Source organism: Podarcis bocagei (assembly GCF_964188305.1).
Source record: "Podarcis bocagei genome assembly, chromosome: 1".
Taxonomy (NCBI): Eukaryota; Metazoa; Chordata; class Lepidosauria; order Squamata; family Lacertidae; genus Podarcis; species Podarcis bocagei.
In genome coordinates, this window is record NC_138125.1 from 120,772,534 (window position 1) to 120,798,514 (window position 25,981).

Here is a 25,981-nt window from a genome sequence, read left to right on the forward strand (position 1 = left end):
GCGCGGAATACGGTCTGTGCACAAACACATGCATAAAGATTGGAACACAACTAATGATGTCTTATTTTCCTGTCATTTCCCTGCTTCTCTGCTACAGCGTTAACAGCTGCTAAAACAGTTTTGCATGAATTGAATAAAGTGCTCCAAAGATGAAACTCCAGCATATGCTCAGTCGACAGACTGAGGCCCTATTTTTCATAGCCATTCTCAGTGGGAAGATGGAAATGGTTTGCTGGAAGTGTTTTAATTTAAGCAAGAATAATGGATCGTCTTCCCTGTACACCAAATACAGCACGGGTACTTAAATGATTTGTGCTTCCAGAATCAAGACTGCAGAAATCTGCCAAAAATAGGAAGTGGCCGCCTTAGTCGACCACAAAAAGTGTGATATTTGCCTTTTCCCTTTGAGGAGAGCTTTTTCTGTTTGTGCCCTTCAACCAAGGGAACTCCTTCCCTAAGTCAAAGGCCTCCCTTCCCTCAGCTTTTTATAATGGTACAACAGAGGTCTGACCCAAGACATCTTTCTACATGAGGCAAATACAGTCATACCTCATGTTACGTCCGCTTCATGTTACGTTCTTTCAGGTTACATCCCACGGCGACCCGGAAATACCGGAAAGGATTACTTCTGTGTTTCGTCGCTTGTGCATGCGCAGAAGCGCAAAATAACATCACATGTATGCGCAGAAGCGGCAAGTCGCAACCCGCGCATGCGCAGACGCGCCGCTGCAGGTTGCGCTCTTTCCATGTTGCGAACGGGCCTCCGGAACGGATCCCATTTGCAACCAGAGGTACCACTGTACAAGACAGTGCCCCTGCCATTCTACATACAGAAGCTGACCACTCTGGTACAGTAGAACCTCGGTTCTCGAACGTAATCCGTTCCAGAAGACCGTTCAACTTCCAAAACGTTCAACAACCAAGGCGCAATTGCCAGTCGGCAAATTCCTTTTAAAAAATTGAGAAACGCACCTCGGAAGCCGTTCAACTTCCGAGGCGCATTCAAAAACGGATGCATTCGCTTCCGGGTTGTCGGCGTTCAGCTTCCGAATTGTTCGGCTTCCAAAGCGTTCGACAACCGAGGTTCCACTGTACCTTGGAAGCAGGCTGGTTTACTGCTGCGCAGCACACATTGCGCTGTCCTCAGTGCTACTCATTCACTACTACATCACTTACACTTTGTGTAAGCAAATGGTGCCAGCATTCATCACACATGCACAACGCCCGCTGGAATGCATGGCCTGGGATTTCCACCTCTTTTCTTGGTCATGCGGTTGGCAGCTTCTTGCAAATGTCCTGTGACACACTGGGAGAAGGTGACCAGGCAAGGCAATCCCAGGCAGAAATAAATAAGCGCCGTCGCTGCCAGGGCATGAGGAATGACATGGCAGGATGTCAATGTTTTCCAAAATGTCTGTTGCCTAGTAGGGTCCATCCTCCTGGGACAAAAAAGACCTTTGTATTCCTCTCGGTTAAAGGGGGTGTTCGCGTCCTGTTGCTTGTATGTTGCTATTTAGCTTTTTTTATTTAAAAAGTTGCTTTGTCGTCTTTATTGCTTTAATTGCAGTATTGTTAAAAATACCCCACTTATTGTGCGTTTGTGTTGGAAACTGCCTTTGGAACGCTCTCAAGGACCATAAAGTGGTATACACATTTTTTTTAAAAAAAGAAATACACACACTTTTTTCCTCTTGTGGTTTTGATCCATGTCCCTGACCTATTCAGTAGAAAGGGGGTGTTAATGAGAAGGTGGTTTGCACAGAATGTTCTGTGCTCCCAATTCCTCCTGGCTGTTACAAAAGGGTGTGTCTGTTTCCTGTGCTTTCTCCTTTCTTCCCAAAGCCTCCTTCCTGCTTTTATATAAATAATGAATAATGTAGAGTTGCAAAAGCTGTAAATCTCCACATGCTTGTGTGGCATTTTTGCACCGTTGAAATAATGGGATAATAGCCTGCACACGCCTTGGAAATGCAATACTTCCCGCTCAGGAGCTGCAATCCTCAGGTGTACTTACCTGGAAAACGATCCCTGCTAAAATCACTAGGGTTTGCTTCTTGAGCAAACATGATTAGGATCACGTTAAGAATCTGCTCCAAACAAACGTCAGGCAGACAATAAATCATTTTCTCGTTCCTTATTAATCACTGAAATCTTTGCCACCAATCTCCCTTTTCACACATAAAGAATGGCTGCCACAATTGCTGCATGCATTTATTGATTCTTTCATTGGCTTCCTATTGTATTTTCACTCTGCAATTCCCAGTTTCCAGAATTACTTGTAGGACGCGTGCTCACAGCACACATTTGCAAGATTCTGCGAGATCTTCCAAGTTTTTTAAATTTCCTTTTTTCAATTTTTCTGCCGAAGTTGAAAGAATAATTGCAAGATTTCGGGATGGGGTGGGGAGGTGTTCATTTGACTGTTTCAAGCGTAAGTGCCAAATGTGCTGCTCGTATGCGCTCGACTTGTCAGAAGAACTGACCCTTGAAAAGGACGACCCTGTTTCTCACCGTAATTACTTTTTTTCCCGACTGCCCAACTGCAAAAACTAATGGAGCGTGTTTGCGTGTCTTTATAGACGGTGATGGAATCACACCGAACATGTGCAAAGGAGCTAGGGCACAAAGCATATTTCAGACTATCTCATCTCACACTGCAATCTTGTGCCCCCAAGTGATGTGGTCATTTCCTGTGTTCCTGTACCAATAATAATAATAATAATAATAATAATAATAATAATAATAATAATTTATACCCCGCCCGTCTGGCCGGGTTTCCCAAGCCATTCTCGGCGGCTTCCAACAAGAGATTAAAAATACATTAAAACATCAGTCGTTAAAAACTTTCCTAAACAGGGCTGCCTTCAGATGTCTTCTAAATGTCAGATAGTTGTTAATTTCTTTGACACCTGGTGGGAGGGCGTTCCACAGGGCAAGCGCCACTACCAGGAAGGCCCTCTGCCTGGTTCCCTGTAACCTCGCTTCTCGCAGTGAGGGAACCGCCAGAAGGCCCTCGGCGCTGGACCTTAGTGTCTTGGCTGAACGAGGGGGGTGGAGATTAAATTATATCCATTATTTAGGCACAAAGTACCTGGTGCTTTGACGCAACCATCCTACGGAATGCCATATAGATCCAACAAACCAGAAGTCTGCCCACTCCTGGCTCTACGAGATAAATTTAGCAGATTTACACCTTGAAACCAGGAGCTGATTGTTACAGAAATGCTGTATACTCCCACAAGATCTTCCGAGATTTTACAGTCCTGTATCTTCTTTCCAACATCCTTTCCCTCTGTACCACGGAAGCCTCTTTGCAATATCGGTAACTCTGAACTACTTGTGCTCGGAGAAGGGAGAGTGTGAAACAATATCGTCACTGCTTACAGACTGGGCTTTCCAACCCCTCAACTTATATAAGAGCAGCTTATGCAAACCTCAATGTGCTTTTGTACTTTATCTTATGTAACTAGTGAACCGATGACAAGTGAAGACCTGCACACATGTCAAGATGGATTTATCATGAATGCATTTGTCACAGACTCCTCCGCACTTTTGTGCTTTGCGAGTTTCACTTTTGTTTTACTTTTCTTTCCTTGCATGTGACGCAACTTCAGACGCTCAGGATCATCTGCAACACTTTGGGCTATTTATTAATTGCTCCAAAGGGGGCAGAGATGGGAAAACAATTCGCTGGTAGTGATTTGGATAAATCATGAGACACCATTCTCAATTCCCATCCGCGTGAGGTTTGTGTGCTTGAGATAGATGCCTTTCAAGCCTTTGTAACCTAGAGGAGTGACTCCACAGCAAAGGCACGCCATGTGGCTGCATTTGAAGAATGTTTGGAGGACAGCATGCGCCATCTCACCTGTTGAGAGAGTGTTTGGATGTAGCAAAGATGCTGGGGGCAATTTAGGAACCAAAAGTGTCTTATCCTTCCTGTCAACATGCTTCTCTATTAGGACTAGGGACAGGCAAATCAAGTTCTCCGTTTTCTAGTCTTAATCTCCATTTTCCACATTCCTAAATTGGTTTGTGAATTTATATTTTAAATGCCCTCATCAGCATTCTAGCGCAAATTTCTCCTAATCTACCCTTTTTAAAAAATGCAATTTTGCCTAATATACTTTGGAAAGCAACTTCCCCTAATATAATGGAGTTTTTGTATGTTGTTTTCCACCACAAAACTATTCCCTTTATCCCAAGTGGCTGCCCTTTTCTCTCCATTCCTTCTTTAACTGATATACTAAATTATAATCTCAGGTGGTATTATATAAAAAAGTATACTTATAACACAATCCTAAATGCCCATAGGCTCAGTGGAGTTTACTTTCAAGTAAGCTCACGTAGTAACCCTTGTTTTAGAGTGATAATTTTTATTGTTACTCGCCACAATGAAAATTGCTATTGGTATGGCACATCTTATTATAAACTTCACCCAAACTGGTTTGTTTTCAAGCAGGATAAGGATGGGACAGGAAATACCATGTAACAAGACAGGAGGAAAAACAAATATATGCAGCAATGTCTCTAACGTTATTAAAGGTTAAAAAGATGTGTTAAAAGATCAGTCTCTTTAAGGAAACAGGGCAGACGGACAGGCAGACAGGAAGTAGTGAACCTCAATAAAGAAAGAAAAAAGTGTGGCTGTTTATGGAGCTGGTGAGTAAAGAGTGCCAAAAGTATTCTTCTGATCAGATCAGACTACGTATTTATTTTAAGAATATGGATTATTTAACCTACAGGAAACAAGCAATACATTCAACCATGCAGAAAAAAGCCTAGTTAACAAAAGGGGGAATGTAATAAAATAAAAATTCAAGCAACACAGATTAACTTGGTTGTTGTTCTATCCCTAGCTGGTAAGTTATACAGAAAAAGGCATTATCAATGTATTTGTGGCTATTTTATGGTGTCGGCTGAATGATTTCGGACTTCTGTCAATCCAAAATAAAAAAGTGGGGCTTTGTTCACAGGATATATGTTTCCCAGAGTGGGTGGGGTATAAATGTTGCTGCTGCTGCTGCTGTTATAGCTGTACCACACTTTGCTAATGTCATGTTTTGCCATGCTTTTCATCATTAATAACTTAGATCCTATGTAACATTAAATAAAGTTGAAGACTTTCCCCTGCAATTTCCTGACTATTAAACAATATGTGTGTGTGTGTGTGTGTGTGTGTGTGTGTGTGTGGTTAATTTGATTTCGATGATAGCTTATTGTTTTAGTTCCAATATATTTTGTATTCTATGTTGCAAACTACTCTGATACTTTTTACGAATGAAAAGTGGCACATAAGTTTTTATGTAAATACAAATACATGGAGCAGTACTATGCTCGCATGTTCTCATCCTCTGTTCCCACTCCACTCCAGGCAACATCTGAAATTTCTTCTCACATACTTAGGCCAGATTATGTGGTAACATACAATCATGTGTCGCTTGCCATAGTAGGAGATACATCAATAGTATGATCCATAATCTGACAATATGCCATTTGGGCGGTAATTACAGCTATCACTGGGAGTGGTGCAGGAACCATTGTGGCATGGAAACAGCCGGGTTGCTCCATAAAGCTAAATGGAGCCTAAAGCTATATGCATTTTGGGCAAAGAAGGGAATTTTACATTGCTTATTTCTGTAGAATTTCGTTTACTAGTTTCTGAACTTCTGAATAAAATAAATCTTAAATTAATTCAATTTGTTTTTTTCCACTTGCAAAATCTAAATGTCTTGGAGTGATATACTATTAGTGCCAAGTGTATAAGCAAATTGCCTGCCTTTCACAACCGTTTTCTTTGCTATCTTACTTTTTTTCTAACTTGTGGTGTATAAACTCAACAGAACTTTGCTAACAGAAATGGCCCAATGAACAATACTGGCAAACCGCTTCATTTTTAATATCAGTTGCAGTGACACTTTCTGCTGTGATTAGCCGTCAGAGAAGCAATATAGAACCCAGTCTTAGTAAAGTATATTCAGTTTCATAAGCATCTACCTTTTTTTGACAACTGAAGCACCTGCGTTTTATTAATGTTTCCACACACAAAAGTTAATTTAGGGAGCAATCTTACACTTATCGTAAGGCCAGCTGAGGGGACTTATGCACCTCTTCCATCTGTGGTCAGGAGAATCCAAGCATGTCAGCAGTGCCGCTATCGGGGCAGGACTGATACAAAGCCCCTTTGTTCCTCCGGCACACCCAACAAAAATAGCTCAAGCCGTGTTATTTTCCTCTATTGCAGCCAATGGGAGGAAAGAAGAAAAGACCCCCCTTGGCCACTGAGAAACAGCTAGGCACAAAATGTGGTGGCCGTTCCCCCCAGCCTTGCTTGTGAAGAAGAACTGTTTTGCCCACGTACCAATATGTTGGTGTTTACAGGCAAAATGAAGAAGAAAAAATATTTACCTTATTGCAGTTTTTAGAGATTGAGCACAGACTACTACTTGACATGTTATCCTTGTCGGGCATTCCTGTAAGAAAACAGTAGACACATCAGAACAATATGCCTGAGGATTAAATGTTGCTCTTCAAATGGGATGGTTCTTTTCACTTACATCAGTCACAGCAGACTTTGGTCTTTCAAATTTCGGCAGCGCTTGAGGGCAAAATCTGGCACCCACCCAACCTCCCATTCTGTTTGGCGCCAAGGCAGCGGAACCAGCCACGCTGCCCTAAAATTCACCTCTGACACCAGGGACCGCCTGACATAAAGATCGCCATTGTTCCCATTTTACAGATACTTTTGCTGAGGTACTTACTGTCATTGTTGGAGCCAGTTTCCATAACACCATAAGGAGGAGCCAGAAGTCCTGACATGTACTGTCGGTATTTCTGAGGGGAGGGGAAATGGTTGAAACGTCACTTTGCTGAAAGTTATCCACATCCAATTTTTAAAAATGAGATAAAGCCTAAAAATAAAATTCCTGGGGCTACACGTGGAATGTAACTGGGGTTTTAAACCCTTTGGCAATATTTTAGGATTCTTTCTCCCCCTGTATTTTCTTACGTTGTACACTGCCCTAAGCTCTATTTTGGGTGAGCAAAGTTCCACTCCCAGCCAGAACAGAGTTCATTTTTTCCATTTCTCTCCCAGAGCAAACAGCAAGAACCAGCGCATTGTGTCCCAAGGTGGATGTATGCTGGTGTACAGTGGTACCTCGGGTTACAAACTTAATTCATTCTGGAAGTCCGTTCTTAACCGGAAACTGTTCTTAACCTGAGGTACCACTTTAGCTAATGGGCCTCCCGTCCCCGCTGCATGATTTCTGTTCTCATCCTGAAGCAAAGTTCTTAACCTGAGGTACTATTTCTGGGTTAATGGAGTCTGTAATCTGAAGCGCCTGTAACCCGAGGTACCACTGTATAACACTGCATATTCCTATGACACTGTTTATGTTACTTTAACCTGTTTGTGTGGCTGTCTGTGGCTGCGGGTGCCTGCTCTAATTCTATCTGTACTTACTTGCAAGTGCCTGTCCCCATGTGTGTGTCCCTGGTATTTTATGTTCCTGGAAGTGTGTGCGTTTGTGTCTGCCTGTACGTGTGCCTGCAGTAGTGTATGAGAGAGTCTGCCCACATCCAACAACCTGTCATAACACCTGCTGGATTGCTGTTGCTGTTTAATCTTTCATGCTTGCAAAAAATGTTATGAAAACTCTATTCTATTTGTTTGTTCCTTTGCTTGGCCCTATTTTCGGCATCACAACCCACTTTTCTCGTCCTCCCTTTGCTTAGAACCTAAGAAAACATCATGACATTCACATCCCAAGCAAATTGGAGCGGCACATACAGATGTCACTTGTGGAATGCCTGCTTAAAATTAAACTGGTCATAACCTTAGGACTACGGGATGTGGGTGGTGCTTTGGGTTAAACCACAGAGCCTAGGACTTGCCGATCAGAAGATCGGCGGTTCGGATCCTTGCAACGGGGTGAGCTCCTGTTGCTCGGTTCCTGCTCCTGCCAACCTAGCAGTTCGAAAGCACGTCAAAGTGCAAGTAGATAAATAGGTACCACTCTGGCGGGAAGGTAAACTATGTTTACGTGCGCTGCTCTGGTTCGCCAGAAGCGGCTTAGTCATGCTGGCCACATGACCCGGAAGTTGCACGCCGGCTCTCTCGGCCAAAAAAGCGAGATGAGCGCCCCAACCCCAGAGTTGGCCACAACTGGACCTAATGGTCAGGGGTCCCTTTACCTTTACTTTAACCTTAGCAGTTGTCTGGTCATAGTGAAGTCGTGCAAATGTGCAAAAGGGTTGTCTAGACTGTGTAGGGTAGTCCCACCTCCTACATGATGCGCTGTCGACTCCCCTTTGTTGTGGGATTAGCACAAAGTGAAGGGCTCCCAACATGGGGGTGAGAAGTCTAAGTAATCCAGATGCTGTTACCCAGAGTACTGGTTGAAAAACATCACATTTCCATTTGTTCATGTTTCCAAACTAAATGTACAGTCGTACGTTGGAAGTTGAACAGAATCCGTTCCAGAAGTCCGTTCGACTTCCAAAACGTTCAGAAACCAAAGAACGGCATCTGATTGGCTGCAGGAAACTCCTGCAGCCAATCGGAAGCCCTGTTAGACATTCAGGTTCCAAAGACCGTTCGCAAAGCGGAACAATCACTTCCGGGTTTACTGCGTTCGGGAGCCAAAACGTCTGAGTACCAAGGCGTTCAGGATCCAAGGTACGACTGTATTTGCTCAAGTTGGAGACATGATTTTCAACTCTTTCCGCTTCCCCACGGCTCATGATATAAACAGACAACTCAGTTAACATCAGTATTTAGTGACACAGGCAGCTCATGGAAAAGCTTCTCAGAACTCAGTATTGATGTGATGTACAGTAAATCACAATCATTTGTAACTGGTATTGTCTCATTGATGCCCCATGCCACTGAAGGCAAATACAGTGCAGACATGATCAATAAACTATCAGGCTTATGTAACTTTCTGTCTAACATTTTAAGTGATATCCCAGTAACATGGGAAACAAAAAGCAGTGTGCAACAAAACCAACGAAGGTTCTATTTTAACATAAATCCATAGGCACTTACACCAAAGCATTGTGAGTCATATCTCCTTGTGGTTATATTGATGAGCTCACAATCTAATCCCGTTTAGAATGGGTCCACAAGACATCTCTGTTAAAGAAGGATCTAGGAATCATTCTGTATTATTCTTTCCCCACACTCTACAAAGCGTTTGGCACTACAAAGAGTTGTTTTCGGACCGTTGGCTAATTGATATTCATGTCAACTTCAACATGCATGTCTGAGAATATCTCATTCATAACACCATTCTAATGAAAAACCATCATCCTCTGAACCTAATGGCAAATAATAATAATAATAATAATAATAATAATAATAATAATAATAATAATAATATTTTATTTATATGCCGCCCATCTGACTGGGTTGCCCAAGCCACTCTGGGCGGCTCCCAACAAAATATTAAAAACACAGTAAAACATCAGCCATTAAAAACTTCCCTGAACAGGGCTGCCTTCAGATGTTTCCTAAAAGTCAAACAGTTGTGTATCTGTTTGACATCTGATGGGAGGGCGTTCCATAGGGCGGGTGCCACTACCGAGAAGGCCCTCTGCCTGGTTCCCTGTAGCTTCACATCTTGTAGTGAGGGAACCGCCAGAAGGCCCTCATTGTCTGGGCTGAACAATGGGGGTGGAGACGCTCCTTCAGGTATACAGGGCTGAGGCTATTTAAGGCTTTAAAGGTCAACACCAACACTTTGAATTGTGCTCAGAAACATATAGTGGTACCTCGGGTTCAGTATTTAATTCATTTCGGAGGTCCGTTCTTAACCTAAAACTGTTCTTAACCTGAAGCACCACTTTACTTAATGGGGCCTCCTGCTGCTGCTGCTGCGCTGCCAGAGCACAATTTCTGTTCTCATCCTGAAGCAAAGTTCTTAACCTGAAGCACTATTTCTGGGTTATCGAAGTCTGTAACCTGAAGCGTATGTAACCTGAAGCGTATATAACCCGAGGTACTACTGTACTGAGAGCCCGTGTAAATCCTTTAGGATGCATGCAAACAAGCCACAATTGAGTGTCCCATGTGTGTGATGTCTTCAGTGCTAGAGTGAAAACCCCAGACATTTAACAACCCAGCTTGCAGAGATGATCCTGGCCCTGGATTCAGAGACGGGAAAGCTCAGCAGCTGACTGCATATAATGCGCCCACCACTCGCCTCTTGGAGCTCCCACATCTTCCATATTGGGGAGGACCACTTACTGTCAACTTTGCCTTCACTAGAAGAAGTGGTCAGGACTATTACTGGTCTCATTGTACATTACAGTGGTGCCTCGCAAAACGAAATTAATTCGTTCCGCAAGTTTTTTCTTCTTGCGAGTTTTTCGTCTTGCAAAGCATGGTTTCCCATAGGAATGCATTGAAAATCAATCAATGCATTCCTATGGAGACCGTCCGGGGACCGTCCCCGGACCTGTTTTAAAGCAAGGGAAGGGGCAGCGGGGAGAATCGCTTCTCCCCGTTGCCGCCCCTTGGTTCAAAAGGGGTCCGGGAGAGAGGGGAAGGCGCGCGCCTTCCCCTCTGTCCCCTCTTTTGAAGCAAGGGGCGGAGGGGAGAAGATCGCTTCTCTCCGTTGCCGCCCCTTGGTTCAAAAGGGGTCCGGGGACAGATCTCTCTGTCCCCGGAGATTGCGGGGCTGGCAACGGGGAGAAGCGATCTTCTCCCCGCCGCCCCTTGCTTCAAAAGAGGTCCGGGGTGCGGGGGCAAGCTTTGTTTTGCGAAGCAAGACCATAGGGAAATTCGTCTTGCGAAGCAACTCGAAAACGAAAAAACCTTTTGTCTTGCGAGTTTTTCGTCTCGCGAGGCGTTCGTCTTGCGGGGCACCACTGTATAGCATATGTATCCATGTTTGTTAAGTGATGTGGTTAAACTTTTTTAAAAAAATAAACTTAAACTTAGTTTTAGCACACAAGAAATACTTAAAACAAATGCTTATTTCTTGATGAATAGCCTTTGGACTATAGTGGTACCTCGGGTGCTGTAATGGTTCTAGGGGTTGCTCGTGCGTAAATCGGCGCCACACCTGGCTGGGTTGCCTGAGTGAACCCTTTCTGTCCGGACAGCCACTCGCCCGTGGCTGTCTCAATCACTGGCAGAATCCGTCAGTGGGCGTTTCTTGAACTTCTTCCAGCAAAGAAGTTCTTTGACGCCTAGTCTCCGCCTACTCTCCCTGCGCGGAAGCCTTCTGCGCAGGGAGGGTGTGGGCAGCGGAGGACCTGTGCTCTCCCCGCTGGTCCCCGGCGAGGAGTCATGGAGCCACCTCGCCGATTCCCCCATCTGCCCCCCTTCTCCACTGGTGCTACGCTGATTTCCTTCCCCAGAAGATGTGCTGCTTCTCTCCCTCCCGGGACGCTCTCCGGAATCCCTCTGGAGCCCTCCCTCTCCCCCTGGCTCCGATGGCAGTTCCCTGACAGGTTAGGAACTTAATTCGTTCTGGAGGTCCATTCTTAACCTGAAACTGTTCTTAACATGAGGTACCACTTTAGCTAATGGGGCCTCCCGCTGCCGTCACGCGATTTCTGTTCTCATCCTGAGGTAAAGTTCTTAATCTGAAGTACTATTTCTGGGTTAGTGGAGTCTGTAACCTGAAGCGTCTGTAACCTGAAGCATCTGTAACCCGAGTACCACTGTATAATGTAACTTAAACAGAAAGCTATATTTAGAAAGATTTTTCCTCCAAAAGCATTTTATTTTAAAAAAAACTGATTTAAATTTTAGAAATCCGTTTTTTTAAAAAAAAAATCATTGATTTTTATCCACCCTGGTTTAGGCTTACTTGCTGATGCTCTCCCCAGCATAACATAGAATCATAGAGATGGAAGGGATCCTGAGGATCATTTAGTCTAACCCCAGGAATATGCACCTGTCGCATGTGGCGATCAAACCTGCAACCTTGACATTATCAGCACCACACTCTAAGCAACTGACCTATCCAGGCTGTGATGTGACGCAATCTCTTTCCAAATCAAACGCTGAGCTGTACAGTGAAGCACTGCTTCTGTTTGCTTTTTGAACATCTGCAGGTCCTTCATTTGGTCTCCTTGCTCTTCCCCCAACCCATCAGCAAAGTACATGAAGACTGAAGCACTTTCCTGCCACTTTTCTAATAAACTTTTGCCTAACAGCAAAAAGAGGAGGAGGAGTGAGAGTATTCAAGGTTCGCTTTATTGATGCTATTTTTCCAAACTAAGACAGCTTACACTGCTCCTATCACTGTAAATATCTTTTTTAATGTTTTGACTGGGTTATAATTGATTTTACCTTATTGATCCAAACTGGAGTTCAGTAAAAACACCTAAATATTTTACAAGCTTACTATTCCATTTAACCCTCCAAAGTCCCGTTATAGCTTCTTTTTCATGATTAATCAAAATATATAAACTCTGCTTTGCCAGCATTAATTTCAAAGCTGAATGTCTGTTCAAACTCACGCATAAACGCTTTTGGATGAGGACCATGTTGGGGGGTGCAAACAATTAAAGTCCCTTCCCCTCATAATCCAGCTCCCCATCCCTAACCACTGGTTAAAGCAAAAAAACCCCCAAAGTATGCATTGACAAGCGTATCCCTCAGTAGCCCAGCTTGAATATGATATCCTTTGCATGAGGGGCAATTTTGACTCCTCCTCTGTCTTGCAAAATGCCTAGGGATGAGCAACCTGTCAATTTCGGGTTCTCTTGCTTGCGCTTCAAGACCCCCAAGCCAGCCCCAGGAGAATAAAGACACAAGGACACAGAATTTCGGCTAATGTTAATGGACAAAATTTAGGCCACAACTTTATTGGTACAGAATGTGAGCGGTACTGGCTTAGGCAGTGGCATCAAGACTGTATCTGACTCCTGCCCACTTTGCAGGAAGTCTGGAAGGGTAATCCACCAGTAGGGGGAGCCCCACCGATGCAGATCAACCCCCTGGGTTCCCGCTGGGGTCGTGGCATGGCCCTAGCCCCTCCGCGGGCTTCGGATGAGATCCACACCCCTGGATTCCTTTAACGGAATACCCTTACGCACGGAGAGGCAGGGGATGGCCGCCCCTCCCCTCCCCCCCAATTGCTATTCCAATGCCTAACCGCCACACAAGCCCAAAGCTCGCCGCCAATACCCTCACACCTGCAACCCTCCTCTTATGCTTTCGATATTAGAATCATAGAATAGAATCATAGAATCATAGAGTTGGAAGAGACCACAAGGGCCATCGAGTCCAACCCCCTGCCAAGCAGTAAACACCATCAGAGCACTCCTGACATATGGTTGTCAAGCCTCTGCTTAAAGACCTCCAAAGAAGGAGACTCCACCACACTCCTTGGCAACCAAACATCATTTCCAAACCAAACATCATCATTATCAGGCAACCAAACATCATTTCCGTCGTCAGAAAGGTGAACGCCATCTGCACGGTAGATGCAAACACCTTGCGTGTCACAGCCTGATCCAAGAGCTTCCTGGCTTTGTTAGTGGCAGCTAACAAAGTTCTTAACCCGAGGTACCACTGCATGTGAAACTGCAAAGCTCTATGCACCGACGGTGTAAAAGAAACTCACCCCCATGCTTTTTAAAGGATCTATCAATCACAGGGCTCTGTTACTTATCTGCTGATCTGAAATCCTATTCAGCATAACTATATTTCCTTCTACCACAGTAATGCAGTTTGCCAAAGACTGTTATATAACAGCTTTTAAAAGGAAGGCTGCCTATTTTTAGTGAAAAATAACCAGAGTCCCTCAATACAGCTACCTTCCAGCCTCCTGGATGCTGCAAGTATTCTTTTAACCAGACCCCAAAAGGGCTTTGAGGCTTTTCATCCCACTTTGGCCATATAAAATAAATTAATATTTCAATACCTTCTTGTCAATACTGTGTCTCAGTTCAGATGCAATGGGAAACTGTGGTTTTGCACTACAAGCCTTACGCTTGTATGCTTCTTCCTCCTCTTTTGCATGCCAGTAAAGGAACAGCAGGAGCAACAGCTTACAGTTTCAATTAAAAAAAACACAGCCTTATCACGGAGGGTTCTCACTAACCACAGTTTAAACAAACCACAGTTCCATGTTCAGATGTCACAAGGAACTGTGGCTTGCTTAAAACCAGAAGCAGAAGTTTCTGAATTCCTTCTCATGGGCACAAAAGAGAAAAAGTGGGAAAAGTGAAGCATTAGTGTGTTTGGCAAATGTGTCTACTATGACTTGGTGCAGTCATAACTACTCACTATCCTATCTGTTAGTAGATAGGTAGCCGTGTTGGTCTGCCATAGTCAAAATAAAAAAATTCCTTCCAGTAGCACCTTAAAGACCAACTAAGTTAGTTCTTGGTATGAGCTTTCGTGTGCATGCATTCAGATTTCGTGTATCTGAAGAAGTGTGCATGCACACGAAAGCTCATACCAAGAACTAACTTAGTTGGTCTTTAAGGTGCTACTGGAAGGAATTTTTTTATTTATCCTATCTGTTGTTAGGCAGTTGGGAACATCCCAAAGGCTTTACTGCTTTTCCCTTATCTCCAGAATCAGAAAAAATATGTATGGGTAGCCACAAAAGGGGGAAAGTATATTTCTAGGTGGGCGAGAAAGAAAAACAACAACATATATTAATGAAAGGAGTTCAGCAATGGGGGGCAAGTAGGGGGGTGAGGTACTTTTGGGAGTATCCCCCCCCCCTCCCGCACGCTGCCTATGCTTGCCTTCTCCTGTGTGAAAATTCCTGGTCGTTTTCATTTTCAGAAATAATTATTATTACTCCTACATCTGTACTGCTGCTTTAACAAACCACGGATGGTTCCAAAGCTAAGTCTGCAATGGTTAGAAGGTCGTTAGCATTCGCACAACCAGCCCACCCACCCCAAAATGAAGAAAAACAAGAACATCTGCACATGAGAGGGGAAATGGAAATGGAAAGAACCGAAAAAAGCTTACAGGATACTCTGAACATCCTAACTATTTTTAGACTGGGGCTGTGTACACACTTTAGCCTTTGAAGTGCTGTGGTTTGGGGTGTTCTAAAAGCACAATGCTTTGCAAGTGTCCATACCTGCAAGCTATGCAGATGGAATGAGCAGCTGTTAAATTATTGCCACTGGTACACATGGGTGGCATGTACTCAGTGGCTAGCAGCTATTCATTTCTTTGTGAGCAATCTCCTTTCAACATCTACCCGGCAAGTTTGCTGATATACAAGAAGTCCGGTACTAGAGGTTGTGCAGGTGCAGTAAGTTATATTACACTCTATATTCTCAGAAGCTGCCTGTTCTTGTGCCACGGATGGCTGTTTTATTGCAAGGCAGTGGGAAAAGTTTGTAGTGAGTCCAATGTTAAACAGGATTTTAATAAAGAGGAGGGATTACTTTTTAAAAAAAAAGCCATGCCCCTTTCCAATTGTCAATGAGTATAGAGAAGGAGTTAATGGTAACTGTTTCCACCCATCCTTTTAAAGTTCACAAACACCTACTGGAGCCTGTTTCTGCCCCCCACCCCCATTTAAAGAGCAAAGCTTTGGTGAAATCTATGCAATTCTCCAAAGACTGAAATATCAGTACAGTGGTACCTCGGAAGTAAAATGGAATCCATTCCGGAAGTCCATTTGACTTCCATAATGTTTGGAAACCAAGGCATGGCTTCCGATTGGCTGCAGGAAGCTCCTGCAATAATAATAATAATAATAATAATAATAATAATAATAATAATAATTATTATTATTATTATTTACACCCCGCCCATCTGGCTGAGTTTCCCCAGCCACTCTGGGTGGCTTCCAATCAAGTGTTAAAAACAAAACAGCATTAAATATTAAAAACTTCCCTAAACAGGGCTGCCTTCAGATGTCTTTTAAAGATAGGATAGCTGCTTATTTCCTTCACATCTGAAGGGAGGGCGTTCCACAGGGCGGGCACAACCAATCATTATCATCACAAACTTTATTGCACTAGCCAAAGGCCATGGCATCATTCACAAAGGGAACTAAAAGGAAAGCAACAATAACCATAAAAACATCAGGCACTGCAGATACAATAAACCACGATCACATCTCCTGAGAATTATTTGTTGCATACAATAGAATAGCAAGGGGTTCTCAGTTAAATGTGCCAGCTTAAATATCCGAATCACCTTTGCAATTGACCACTATCTTATCTAGTTCTTTTCTCCTGATCTTCTTAGCTGCCAACGCATATACAGTGGTACCTCAGGTTACAGGCGCTTCAGGTTACAGTCACCACTAACCCAGAAATAGTACCTCAGGTTAAGAACTTTGTTTCAGGATGAGAACAGAAATCGGGCGGTGGCGGCGGGAGGCCCCATTAGCTAAAGTGGTACCTCAGGTTAGGAACAGTTTCCAGTTAAGAACGGACCTCCAGAACGAATTAAGTTCGTAACCCAAGGTACCACTATAGTGCTACTTTATAAGTTACGAAGTCATCAGTAACTGTAGCCAATTGGAAGCCGCATCGGACGTTCGGCTTCCAAAAAATGTTCGCAAACCGGAACACTCATTTCCGGGTTTGCGGCATTCGGGAGCCAAAAAGTTCAATTCACAAGGCGTTCACAAACCAAGGTAAAACTGTATACTGAAATCCACTGGAAGAATTATGTAAAACAATAATGGAGTCAAGAACAACAAATGGCTCAGGTATTTATCAGGTGAGTCTCCACCAAAGAGGGGTTGGGTGGCTACACAAATGTGGCTGGACAACATCGTAAGACTCTCCCCAAGCATGCTCTCTCGGTTTCCACAAAAGGCAAGAGGAGCTGCAGAATGCATTGTAGATGTAAGCTGGCTTATCACTGTTCCGTCAAAAAGCTCTTACAGACCATCAAAATGAATGAAATACTAACAAAATGAAGATGACAATGTATGCACACTCAGCCAAAATGAAATGCATTTTGGGGAGGTAGCAAATGCACTTTCTAGCTGTGTGTACACATAGGGCAGCTTTTTAAAAATTGATTCAAACAATTTACATTCTAGAATCATCGAATCATCGAATCATCGAGTTGGAATAGACCACAAGGGCCATCGAGTCCAACCCCCTGCCAAGCAGGAAACACCATCAGAGCACTCCTGACATATGGTTGTCAAGCCTCTGCTTAAAGACCTCCAAAGTAGGAGACTCCACCACACTCCTTGGCAGCAAATTCCACTGTCGAACAGCTCTTACTGTCAGGAAGTTCTTCCTAATGTTTAGGTGGAATCTTCTTTCTTGTAGTTTGGATCCATTGCTCCGTGTCCGCTTCTCTGGAGCAGCAGAAAACAACTTTCTCCCTCCTCTATGTGACATCCTTTTATATATTTGAACACGGCTATCATATCACCCCTTAACCTCCTCTTCTCCAGGCTAAACATGCCCAGCTCCCTTAGCCGTTCCTCATAAGGCATCGTTTCCAGGCCTTTGACCATTTTGGTTGCCCTCCTCTGGACACGTTCCAGTTTGTCAGTGTCCTTCTTGAACTGTGGTGCCCAGAACTGGACACAGTACTCCAGGTGAGGTCTGACCAGAGCAGAATACAGTGGCACCATTACTTCCCTTGATCTGTTTAACTACACTTTTCTCTGAGTGCTTTACAAGGATACAATACAAAAAAGGTAAAAAAATCAGTAAATGGAATAAACGAAATCTCCAATAGGTGTTACTGGTTCAGCAGGGAATAGGCCTATCTTACCTCAACTGGAAGCGCGTTCCATAAAATTGCTACTGGCCATATAAATGTCTTGCATATTTGTTTTATTAGTTATTAGTCATGTTATATCAAAAGAGCTGGACAGAATCTTGGCTCCCAGATTGTTTACTGCGTCCACTTTCTGAATTTTTTTGCAACATCACTTGCAAATATTTTTGCACAGAGCCACCAGAAATCTGCTGAAGGGCTCCTATTGCAGTTTCAGGAGAAAAACCAGCCAATGTATTTGCATTAATAAAATATTATGTTCCGAGATCTGCTGAGGAGTCGCTGGCATGGTTCTAATTTAAGATATTGCCTGCTCTGTGTATTAGAGTAATTAGTAAGCATTTCTGCAAGGCAAGTTCAAATAGTATGGGAGTGGTGAAGGGAAACACGCATGGCAGATCAATGCCACTTAACTGAATGTCATAAAAAGGACCTGCCTCGTGGCTATTTGTTATTGGATAGTAAATCCTAAACTAGACTTGCAGTTACAATGTTGTAGATACTATTGCAGTAACTGCATCAAATCTGAATGGGGCTATGCAAGTAATACTATAAACAACAAAGGCAAACTTGCTTAAAATGTTGCAGATTTGGTTTCTGAACTGTCCATATCAGGGTATCAGTATTTTTTTTATTTAAGTTACCTGACAATAGTGTTCTGAAACAAAATTAATTCCAGATCCTAATTCCTGGGTATTTAATGTGGGAATATAGAGGCTGCAAACAGGAACAAAACAGTACCGGCTACTTAAACTATGATGCTTAAAAATAATTAAAACAGCTTACAGATAAATTTTATCCTAAAATGTGTTTTTCATATATTTGTATACATCTGTTTATTTGCTTCTTATGCAAATTCAATAAAGAAGAAAAAGGGAAGAAAGATGCAGATATATGGGAGGAATTGTTAACCAATCATGCCAAATACAGTGGCCTGGATCTAAATACAGTGGTGCCTCGCAAGACGAAATTAATCCATTCCGCGAGTCTCTTCGTCTAGCGGTTTTTTCGTCTTGCGAAGCAACCCTATTAGTGGCTTAGCGGATTAGCGCTATTAGTGGTTTAGCGGCTATTAAAGGCTTAGCGGCTATTAGCGGCTTAGCGGATTAGAAAAAGGGGGGGAGCGGGGAAAAATCGGAACACTCGCAAGACGTTTTTGTCTTGCAAAGCAAGCCCATAGGGAAAATCGTCTTGCGAAGCAGCTCAAAAACGGAAAACCCGTTCGTCTAGCGGGTTTTCCGTCTTGCGAGGCATTCGTCTTGCGGGGCACCACTGTATGCTCTACAGCTAGAGGGGAAAACATTTTCTATTCAAGTAAGAACTGTTGAAGAAGAGCATTGCATGAGCAATTTATTTTAAAGCTAAATAATGAATCAGTGCTCTTTTGGAGGATCAATAAATACAGCAGCCGAATGCATGTAACGCTAAACTATGGTTTAGTGTTATATCTGAACCAGGTCAATGCGTATATAATTTTACGTTTCATATATCATAGAATCACAGAATTGTAGAGATGGAGGGGACCCTGAGGATCATCTAGTCCAACCCTCTGCAAGGCAGGAATATGCAGCTGTCCCATCTGGGGATCCAACCTTCAACCTTGTTATATATATATATATATATAATTAATTTTCAAATACAAAACAAAATTATACACTCCATACATCTTAATTACATCTTATTTCTCTTTTTTTCGACTTCCCTCAACTTGTCTGTAAATCCTTCATATTTTAACTTTAAACACATTTCTATATTGTTATTTATATTATTACTGTAAACCTTCGTCTTCTGATCCAACCTTCAACCTTGGCATTATCAGCACCATGCTCTAACCCACTGGGCTCAGTTGTATGCAGTTACAGATGTCTTCAAAATTCTACCACATTAGTAGACACACTTCCGTGACAGCCATGGGGCATGGGAAATCCCAAGAGACAGCGCCTTAACAATGGCTGTACCAACATCAGGGAACATCTTGCCTCATGACGCCCATGTGGCCCCCTATCTGGCTCTTTCTCACATCTTTATTCTGGCAGAAATTTGCATGCTAAGTACCTGTTGTTTTATCTATCGGAATTTTATCAGTGGTTTCTGCCTTGGTTGCATTTATGTTGCGGTTTAATTCAACAACTTGCTTTTACAATCGTACCTTGATTCTCGAACAATGCGTTCTGGGAGTCTGACTCCCAGAACTGTTCGAAAACCAAGGCGCAGCTTCCGATTGGCTGCAGGAGTGCCCTGCAGCCAATCGGAAGCCGCGCTGGACATTTGGCTTCCGAAAACTTCCGGTTTTCGATCGTTCGGAAGACAAAATGTACAAGTTCCAAGGCGTTCGGCAACCAAGGTACAACTGTATATGATATAATATGCATTTTTATTTATTTTTTAAATATATGGTACACTTTTAAATTGTTATAAGTCACCCAGGGTGGTGGTGCACAAGGACGAGAAGGGCAGAAACTAGAAATGCAGGAAGAGACCAAAGTCAATGAAACTACTAGTATTCAACTTGTGTGATATTTCTCCCCTGCCCCCTGCTTTTGCCAAGACCTGCCTTTCCTTTACAGTACTTACTTCAATTAATCTTGTATGCTTGAAAAAACTTCGTGCACACAGCACACAATCTCCTTGGGCTTAAAACAGGAGGCGAAAATGTGCTCTGCTCAAATGATATTGTGCCAAGTTACAAGATGAGTTTTTCTAGCGGATGTGTATGCTAAGGTAAGAGTGCATGGTCTGCAAACTCATCTCCAAGGAAACAAAATGCAGCAACAATGACCCAAACAACAAATTGCTTAGTACTATTCTGCTTCAGTTAATTTATGGACTGAAATCCCATATTGTAGTCTTCCAGCTCAAAATTCAGAAAGAGTCTAACTCAGTTTCCCAGACAAACCCACTCCGTAAAGCACTTAATGGGTGGGGACTATTTATGTCCCAGAAGAGGACAGAAAAACATATAAATGGTTGGGGGGGGAGGGCCCATCTGGTCCCATTTGTCCGTTTTCCCGACAAAGTTGGAAAATCATAGCTCAAGTCACTCACAAGACCCCAGATCAGATCAGCTCACCACCAGTCCTAGGATCTTTACACGCAGGTAAAGTCAGAAGAAAAAGTGACTATAAAAATAACATTAGGAAGATGCTGCCTTTTTGTTTTTCCTGAATGAGCTGCTGACTAAAAACACTCACTTTATAAATCAAATGATGAATTATCTAAGTGCCTAGGCCTGAAAACAGAACCTGAGAAGTCAAGCTGCGTCCTTTCTGCCTCTTCCATTATCTCTGTAGTAGAGATTCCGCAATCAGAACATAGCGGGAAATTGTAGGGATGATGCAAACAGCATGAGAATATCCCTCTTCATGCTCTAACAATTGCAAATCATCCTTCGCAGTGATGAAGTCAACAACATGGTTTGAAAGCACACAGAGAGCCAAACTACTGAATCAGGCAACGTCCCATTTTGCATAATCTCTGTGTGTTGAGAGTGCTTATAACCACACTTTAAGTTGTTTGGACATCACTTTCACAGCAGAACATATATTTCCATCTTCTAAACAATGAAAACATTAGCTGGGGCGATGTTTTTCACAAGAGGAGTTAGTTCTGGAAGATTTTTTTGTTCCACATACTTCACTCAAAACCCATTTCCCCTTTCCCAACACACATATCATCTTCCAAAGTAACTTGTGATTGAGAAAATACCTTGTATTCTTATGCCATTACGTTTTCACTAGTAGTATAATTTTAAATGTGTTATGTTGTCTCTGGAAAGCCCATGCAACCCAAGACCCCAGCCATAACTCTTAACGAGGCTCTAATTATTTCTATCTAATTAACATAGTCTGCTTCAGCTGCTTCTCATTTGTCCTAAAGAGCATCAAACTTAATCAGGCTTTTCTACTTTTTATGGACACAGGCTCCAAAAATACAGCTAATCCACCAACATTGCAAACGAGTAATGACTCGAGTTGGCCCAATAGAACGGTGTTATTGCATTTGCTTTATGTTTTCCATTTTGTGGAGCCAACTGGTCCAGCAGTTAGACAGAGTGCTGGACTGGAAGTGCTACACAAAGGCTCTAATCAGCCTTGAAGCCTATTCTCCAATTATCCAAGACCCAATCCGAAGATTCAGTAAAACTTCAGAAACTGAACACATGGGGACAATTTGGGGGTCCCCATACTTAAAAAGACCTGGTAGATACAACTAAATGTGGGGATATGTGTGAAGACAAGGCTAGTTTTTGCCCAATGGTCTGCCCCAGCCTCCATTCATTGGTGGGCTCTTCTCCACAGAGCCTAAACATGGGTAACAGTCCCTTTGTGCATCTAGCTTATACTCACGTGGGCTTTGTGGATGACAGCTGATCTGCACATTGATTACCCCCCACATTTAGCTGCCTGCACAGGGCTTTAATCTGCTTTCCTCCCTAGCTTTTTGCACAATAAGATGGGAAGGTATAGTGTTGCAGGAGCAGCCAATGTAATTCATTGTGGCGGTGATAATGCGGAAGACAATCTACATATTTGTGTGTGAGAGGTGTGTATACATCTTTCAAAATTTAACTCAGGAATTCCAAACTTCCTAAAAGGGTATACAAACAAATGATCCAGAGAAAAACAAAAACAAAAGGCATTATTAAATGTGACATATCTTACACACTTAATTTCCTAATTTTCAGCCCTAAATAAAAAAAAAAACTATACAGTATATTGAGATATGTTGATCTACTTCTGCTATATGCAATAAAAGCACACCTGGTTTCCATTATATTTAGCCTGTTTGCCATATGAGTGCATTCCCATCATCTGTCTATCCAGTCCTTTTTTGCATAATGTACTCCAGCTACTATGATCATGTATGAAACTAGCTTTTTATGTAGTCATACTTCGGGTTGAAGTTGAGCATTTCCGGGTTGCACTCTGCGGTGACCCGGAAGTACGGAACGTGTTACTTCCGGGTTCTGCCACTCATGCATGCGCAGACGCTCAAAATGACATCACGCACATGCGCAGAAGCGGCAAATCGCGACCCGCGCATGCACAGACGTGGGTTGCGTTCGCTTCAGGGTGCGAAAGGGGCTCCAGAACGGATCCCATTCGCATCCAGAGGTACCACTGTACTTGTTTAACAAACCCATTTATATAATTTAAGTTTTAAAAAGATTATGCATCCCTATTAATTGAGGTGTTATTATTATTAACAGTTTCCTTGTAACTTTCACTTTGTGAGACCACCACCAATTATGTTAAAGGTCTCCTGCTGTTTCTGTTTCTAGCAGAGTCTTAGGTAGGTCTTCTTTTATGTATCGGGGACACAGGTGGCATTGTGGTCTAAACCACTGAGCCCCTTGGGCTTGCCAATTGGAAGGTTGGCGGTTCAAATCCCTGCAACGGGGTGAGCTCCCATTGTTCTGTCCCAGCTCCTGCCAACCTAGCAGTTCGAAAGCACACCAGTGCAAGTTGATAAATAGGTAGCACTGCGGCAGGAAGGTAAACAGCGTTTCCGTGCACCCTGGCACTCATCATGGTCCTCCGTGTGCCAGAAGTGGCTTAGTCATGCTGGCCACATGACCCGGAAAACTGTCTGTGGATAAACGCCGGCTCCCTCGGCCTGAAAGCGAGATGAGTGCCACAACCCCACAGTCGCCTTTGACTGGACTTAACCATCCAGGGGTCCTTTACCTTTACCTTTTACCTTCTTTTATGAATTATGACAGGGGGATATACCTACCCAGAATAACTTTACCGCAATTCTGCCCGATTGTTGCACTTCATTAAAAAATATTATTTTTGTTTCAGAGACTCTTTCAATTGAATCCATAGTGATCACATACATACTCCAAATATTTAGAGTGTACCTAATCATAAGGTTGCATCTGATGCTAGTCCTTTGCAGTGCTTTCAATCCTTCACTGTTATCTTTTCAAATTCCATACTTGCTTGCTTTCCCCATGATGTTCAGTTAAGTTTTCTAATGGAAAAATATTCATACTAAGAAGGGTTTCCTTTTCCCCTTTATTTACCTTGATTTCTGCAAATGTTGGGGTGAAATTATTTTCTAGGAAGTATTAAAGGTTGAAATTTTATATATGACTATTGTAATCTTGAGAAGCCAAGTTTTTTGTTTTGTTGTTTTTTTAAAAAAACCTGTTTAGCCTTTTAAAGCCATCATGATCAGGAAGGAAATGAGGTATCTAACCAATTCTCTTTGAAACCGATGGCAAATCCTGCGTTCATCAGGCCCAGGGCTGACCTTAGATGATACTTCTCAAAACAGCCTTTGCTGAAGAAACCCTGGATGCCTTTTTAATATTCAATCAGTCTTTTTGATTGCTAATCCCACAAAGGGAAGCCTGTTTCCATTATGATTAAATACAAGAGAAAGCCCTTTCTTTGGTTAATTTTGTATCAAAGAAGGCCTTTAATCCGTATATATTGCACTGGAAGCATGCTTTCTGGCCTTGTTTCAAAATTTATTTGATTATGTCATAAGCAACTGTCAGTGTGCATTTTGGTAGATATACATAGAGATCACAAATTCTGGAACTGGTCAACAGTCGGTCAGATTCTCCCAAGTATTAAACACACTCAAGTTCTAATCATTTCAATGTAGTCTTGAACTAAGCTTAGCGTGCTGCTTTCTTAAGGCTTGTTCAAATCTATACGTTCATCATGCAGTGACTGAAAGCAAGTGGTAGCTGGCTTCCATGTGTGAAACCCTCATCACAGATTGAACCACCACAGATGGAACTCTTGTATTCCCCTTACAATATCTCAAGCACAATGAACCCAGTTAACATGTCAAAAGTTTGGGGTTCTTGGATGTATGTGCTACAGAAGCTCAGTCAAGAAGTGAAGCTCACCACAGAAAACAGCCATTTTGCAGTTGTCTTTACTTAGCCATCACCAACATACACAGATGCTGCAAGTAAGTCTTCTCTCTCTGAACCCAGAGAGGGTTCTTTGCCTCGAAGTCCTTGCTGTGTTAAGAGTCCACAGCCCAGTCAGTTGCTTGCAAAGTCCTATAACTGATAGTGTTCTCCGAGTCTTGGTGCCTGGCAATTTCCCAACTCTTTTCTCAGATGATCTCCTTTTAAAAAAGCCTTCACTCAAATCTGCAGTTCCAACAGATTGCAGGAATTGTTGAAAGCTATCTCCTACCCACCCAGTTTGTTGTAACCCGAGCCCTTTTACGCACAGAGTTACTTGCCAAATCTACACAAGTAACAGAGATAAGAAAGTGACAAGATGCCTGCAGGTGCATTGTAGGAAATGAGTAATTTCTGCACATGGGGAATTAACCCATCAACTGCATTACTTAACAGACTACACATTACATCCCCCACAGAAATTGCCCAGGAATCGCACAAAAACTAGCAGTCCTGTAGTCATTTCTTCCCCTTCTTTCTAAAATGTTTGGAAGCACTAACGACTTGATGCTGCATCAGTATAAACAGTAGCAAATAACTAACTATATCTTAAGGGTGCAGGACAGAGTGCATTAAAAGTACTTACAAATGGTGCTGAAATGAACCAAGAATGGGTACCAAGCAAATGTCTCTAGAAAGGTTATTCCACACTCTGGGGGACCAACACCAGGAAGGCCCTGTTCCTGTAACCATTGTCTAACCTCAGAAGAAAAAGGGTGGCAAAAGCTTGGCATCTGATAATAATCTCAGTATATGGGCAGACTCATAATAGGATAAGGCGATCCTTTAGACTTTTTCCCTAAACCATTTGGGGCTTTATACGTCAACAAAGGACTAGACCAAACTAGAGCAAAAGCAAAGTAACTTAATAAAATACATGGATACAAGTAGAAAAGTTTATAATAATATACAGTGGTACCTTGGTTTGCAATCGTTTTGGATTACAACTGTTTTGGATGACAACCATGTCAAACCCGGAAGTGCGTGTCCCTTTTTTTGGATTACAACCCGTTTTTTTTTGGAGGCCCCATTGGCGAAAGCGTGCCTTGGGTTACAACCTGTTTTGGTTTACAACCGGACCTCAGGAATGGATTATGGTTGTAAACCAAGGTACCGCTGTATATGACAGTAGACAAGATACAATGCTGGTTAACCCTGACACAATGGACAATTGTAACTAACTCCTCTTCATAATTGGTTTTAATGCTTCTTGTTCCTACGCTTTGGCACACTGTTGTGTAAAAAGTGACAAATAAATAAATAAGATTTATATACTGCTTGACTATAAAAAAAACCCAAACAAACCCCACCTTCAAAGCAGTTTGTAAAAAAAGTAGAGATCTTGGGAA

General features: G+C 42.7%; 1 protein-coding gene across 4 annotated transcripts in view; it reads right to left on the reverse strand.

Moving 5' to 3' along the window:
• RAPGEF4 (Rap guanine nucleotide exchange factor 4) overlaps window positions 1-25,981 on the reverse strand; it is a 168,712-nt gene that overhangs the window by 67,817 nt on the left and 74,914 nt on the right. For all 4 annotated transcript variants that reach the window (XM_081206609.1, XM_081206607.1, XM_081206608.1 and 1 more), the window contains 2 exons: window positions 6,762-6,834; window positions 6,409-6,473 (listed from right to left, as the gene is read on the reverse strand). In XM_081206609.1, coding sequence (XP_081062735.1) covers window positions 6,409-6,473; window positions 6,762-6,834 — 138 coding nt within the window. The remainder of the gene's footprint in view (window positions 1-6,408; window positions 6,474-6,761; window positions 6,835-25,981) is intronic.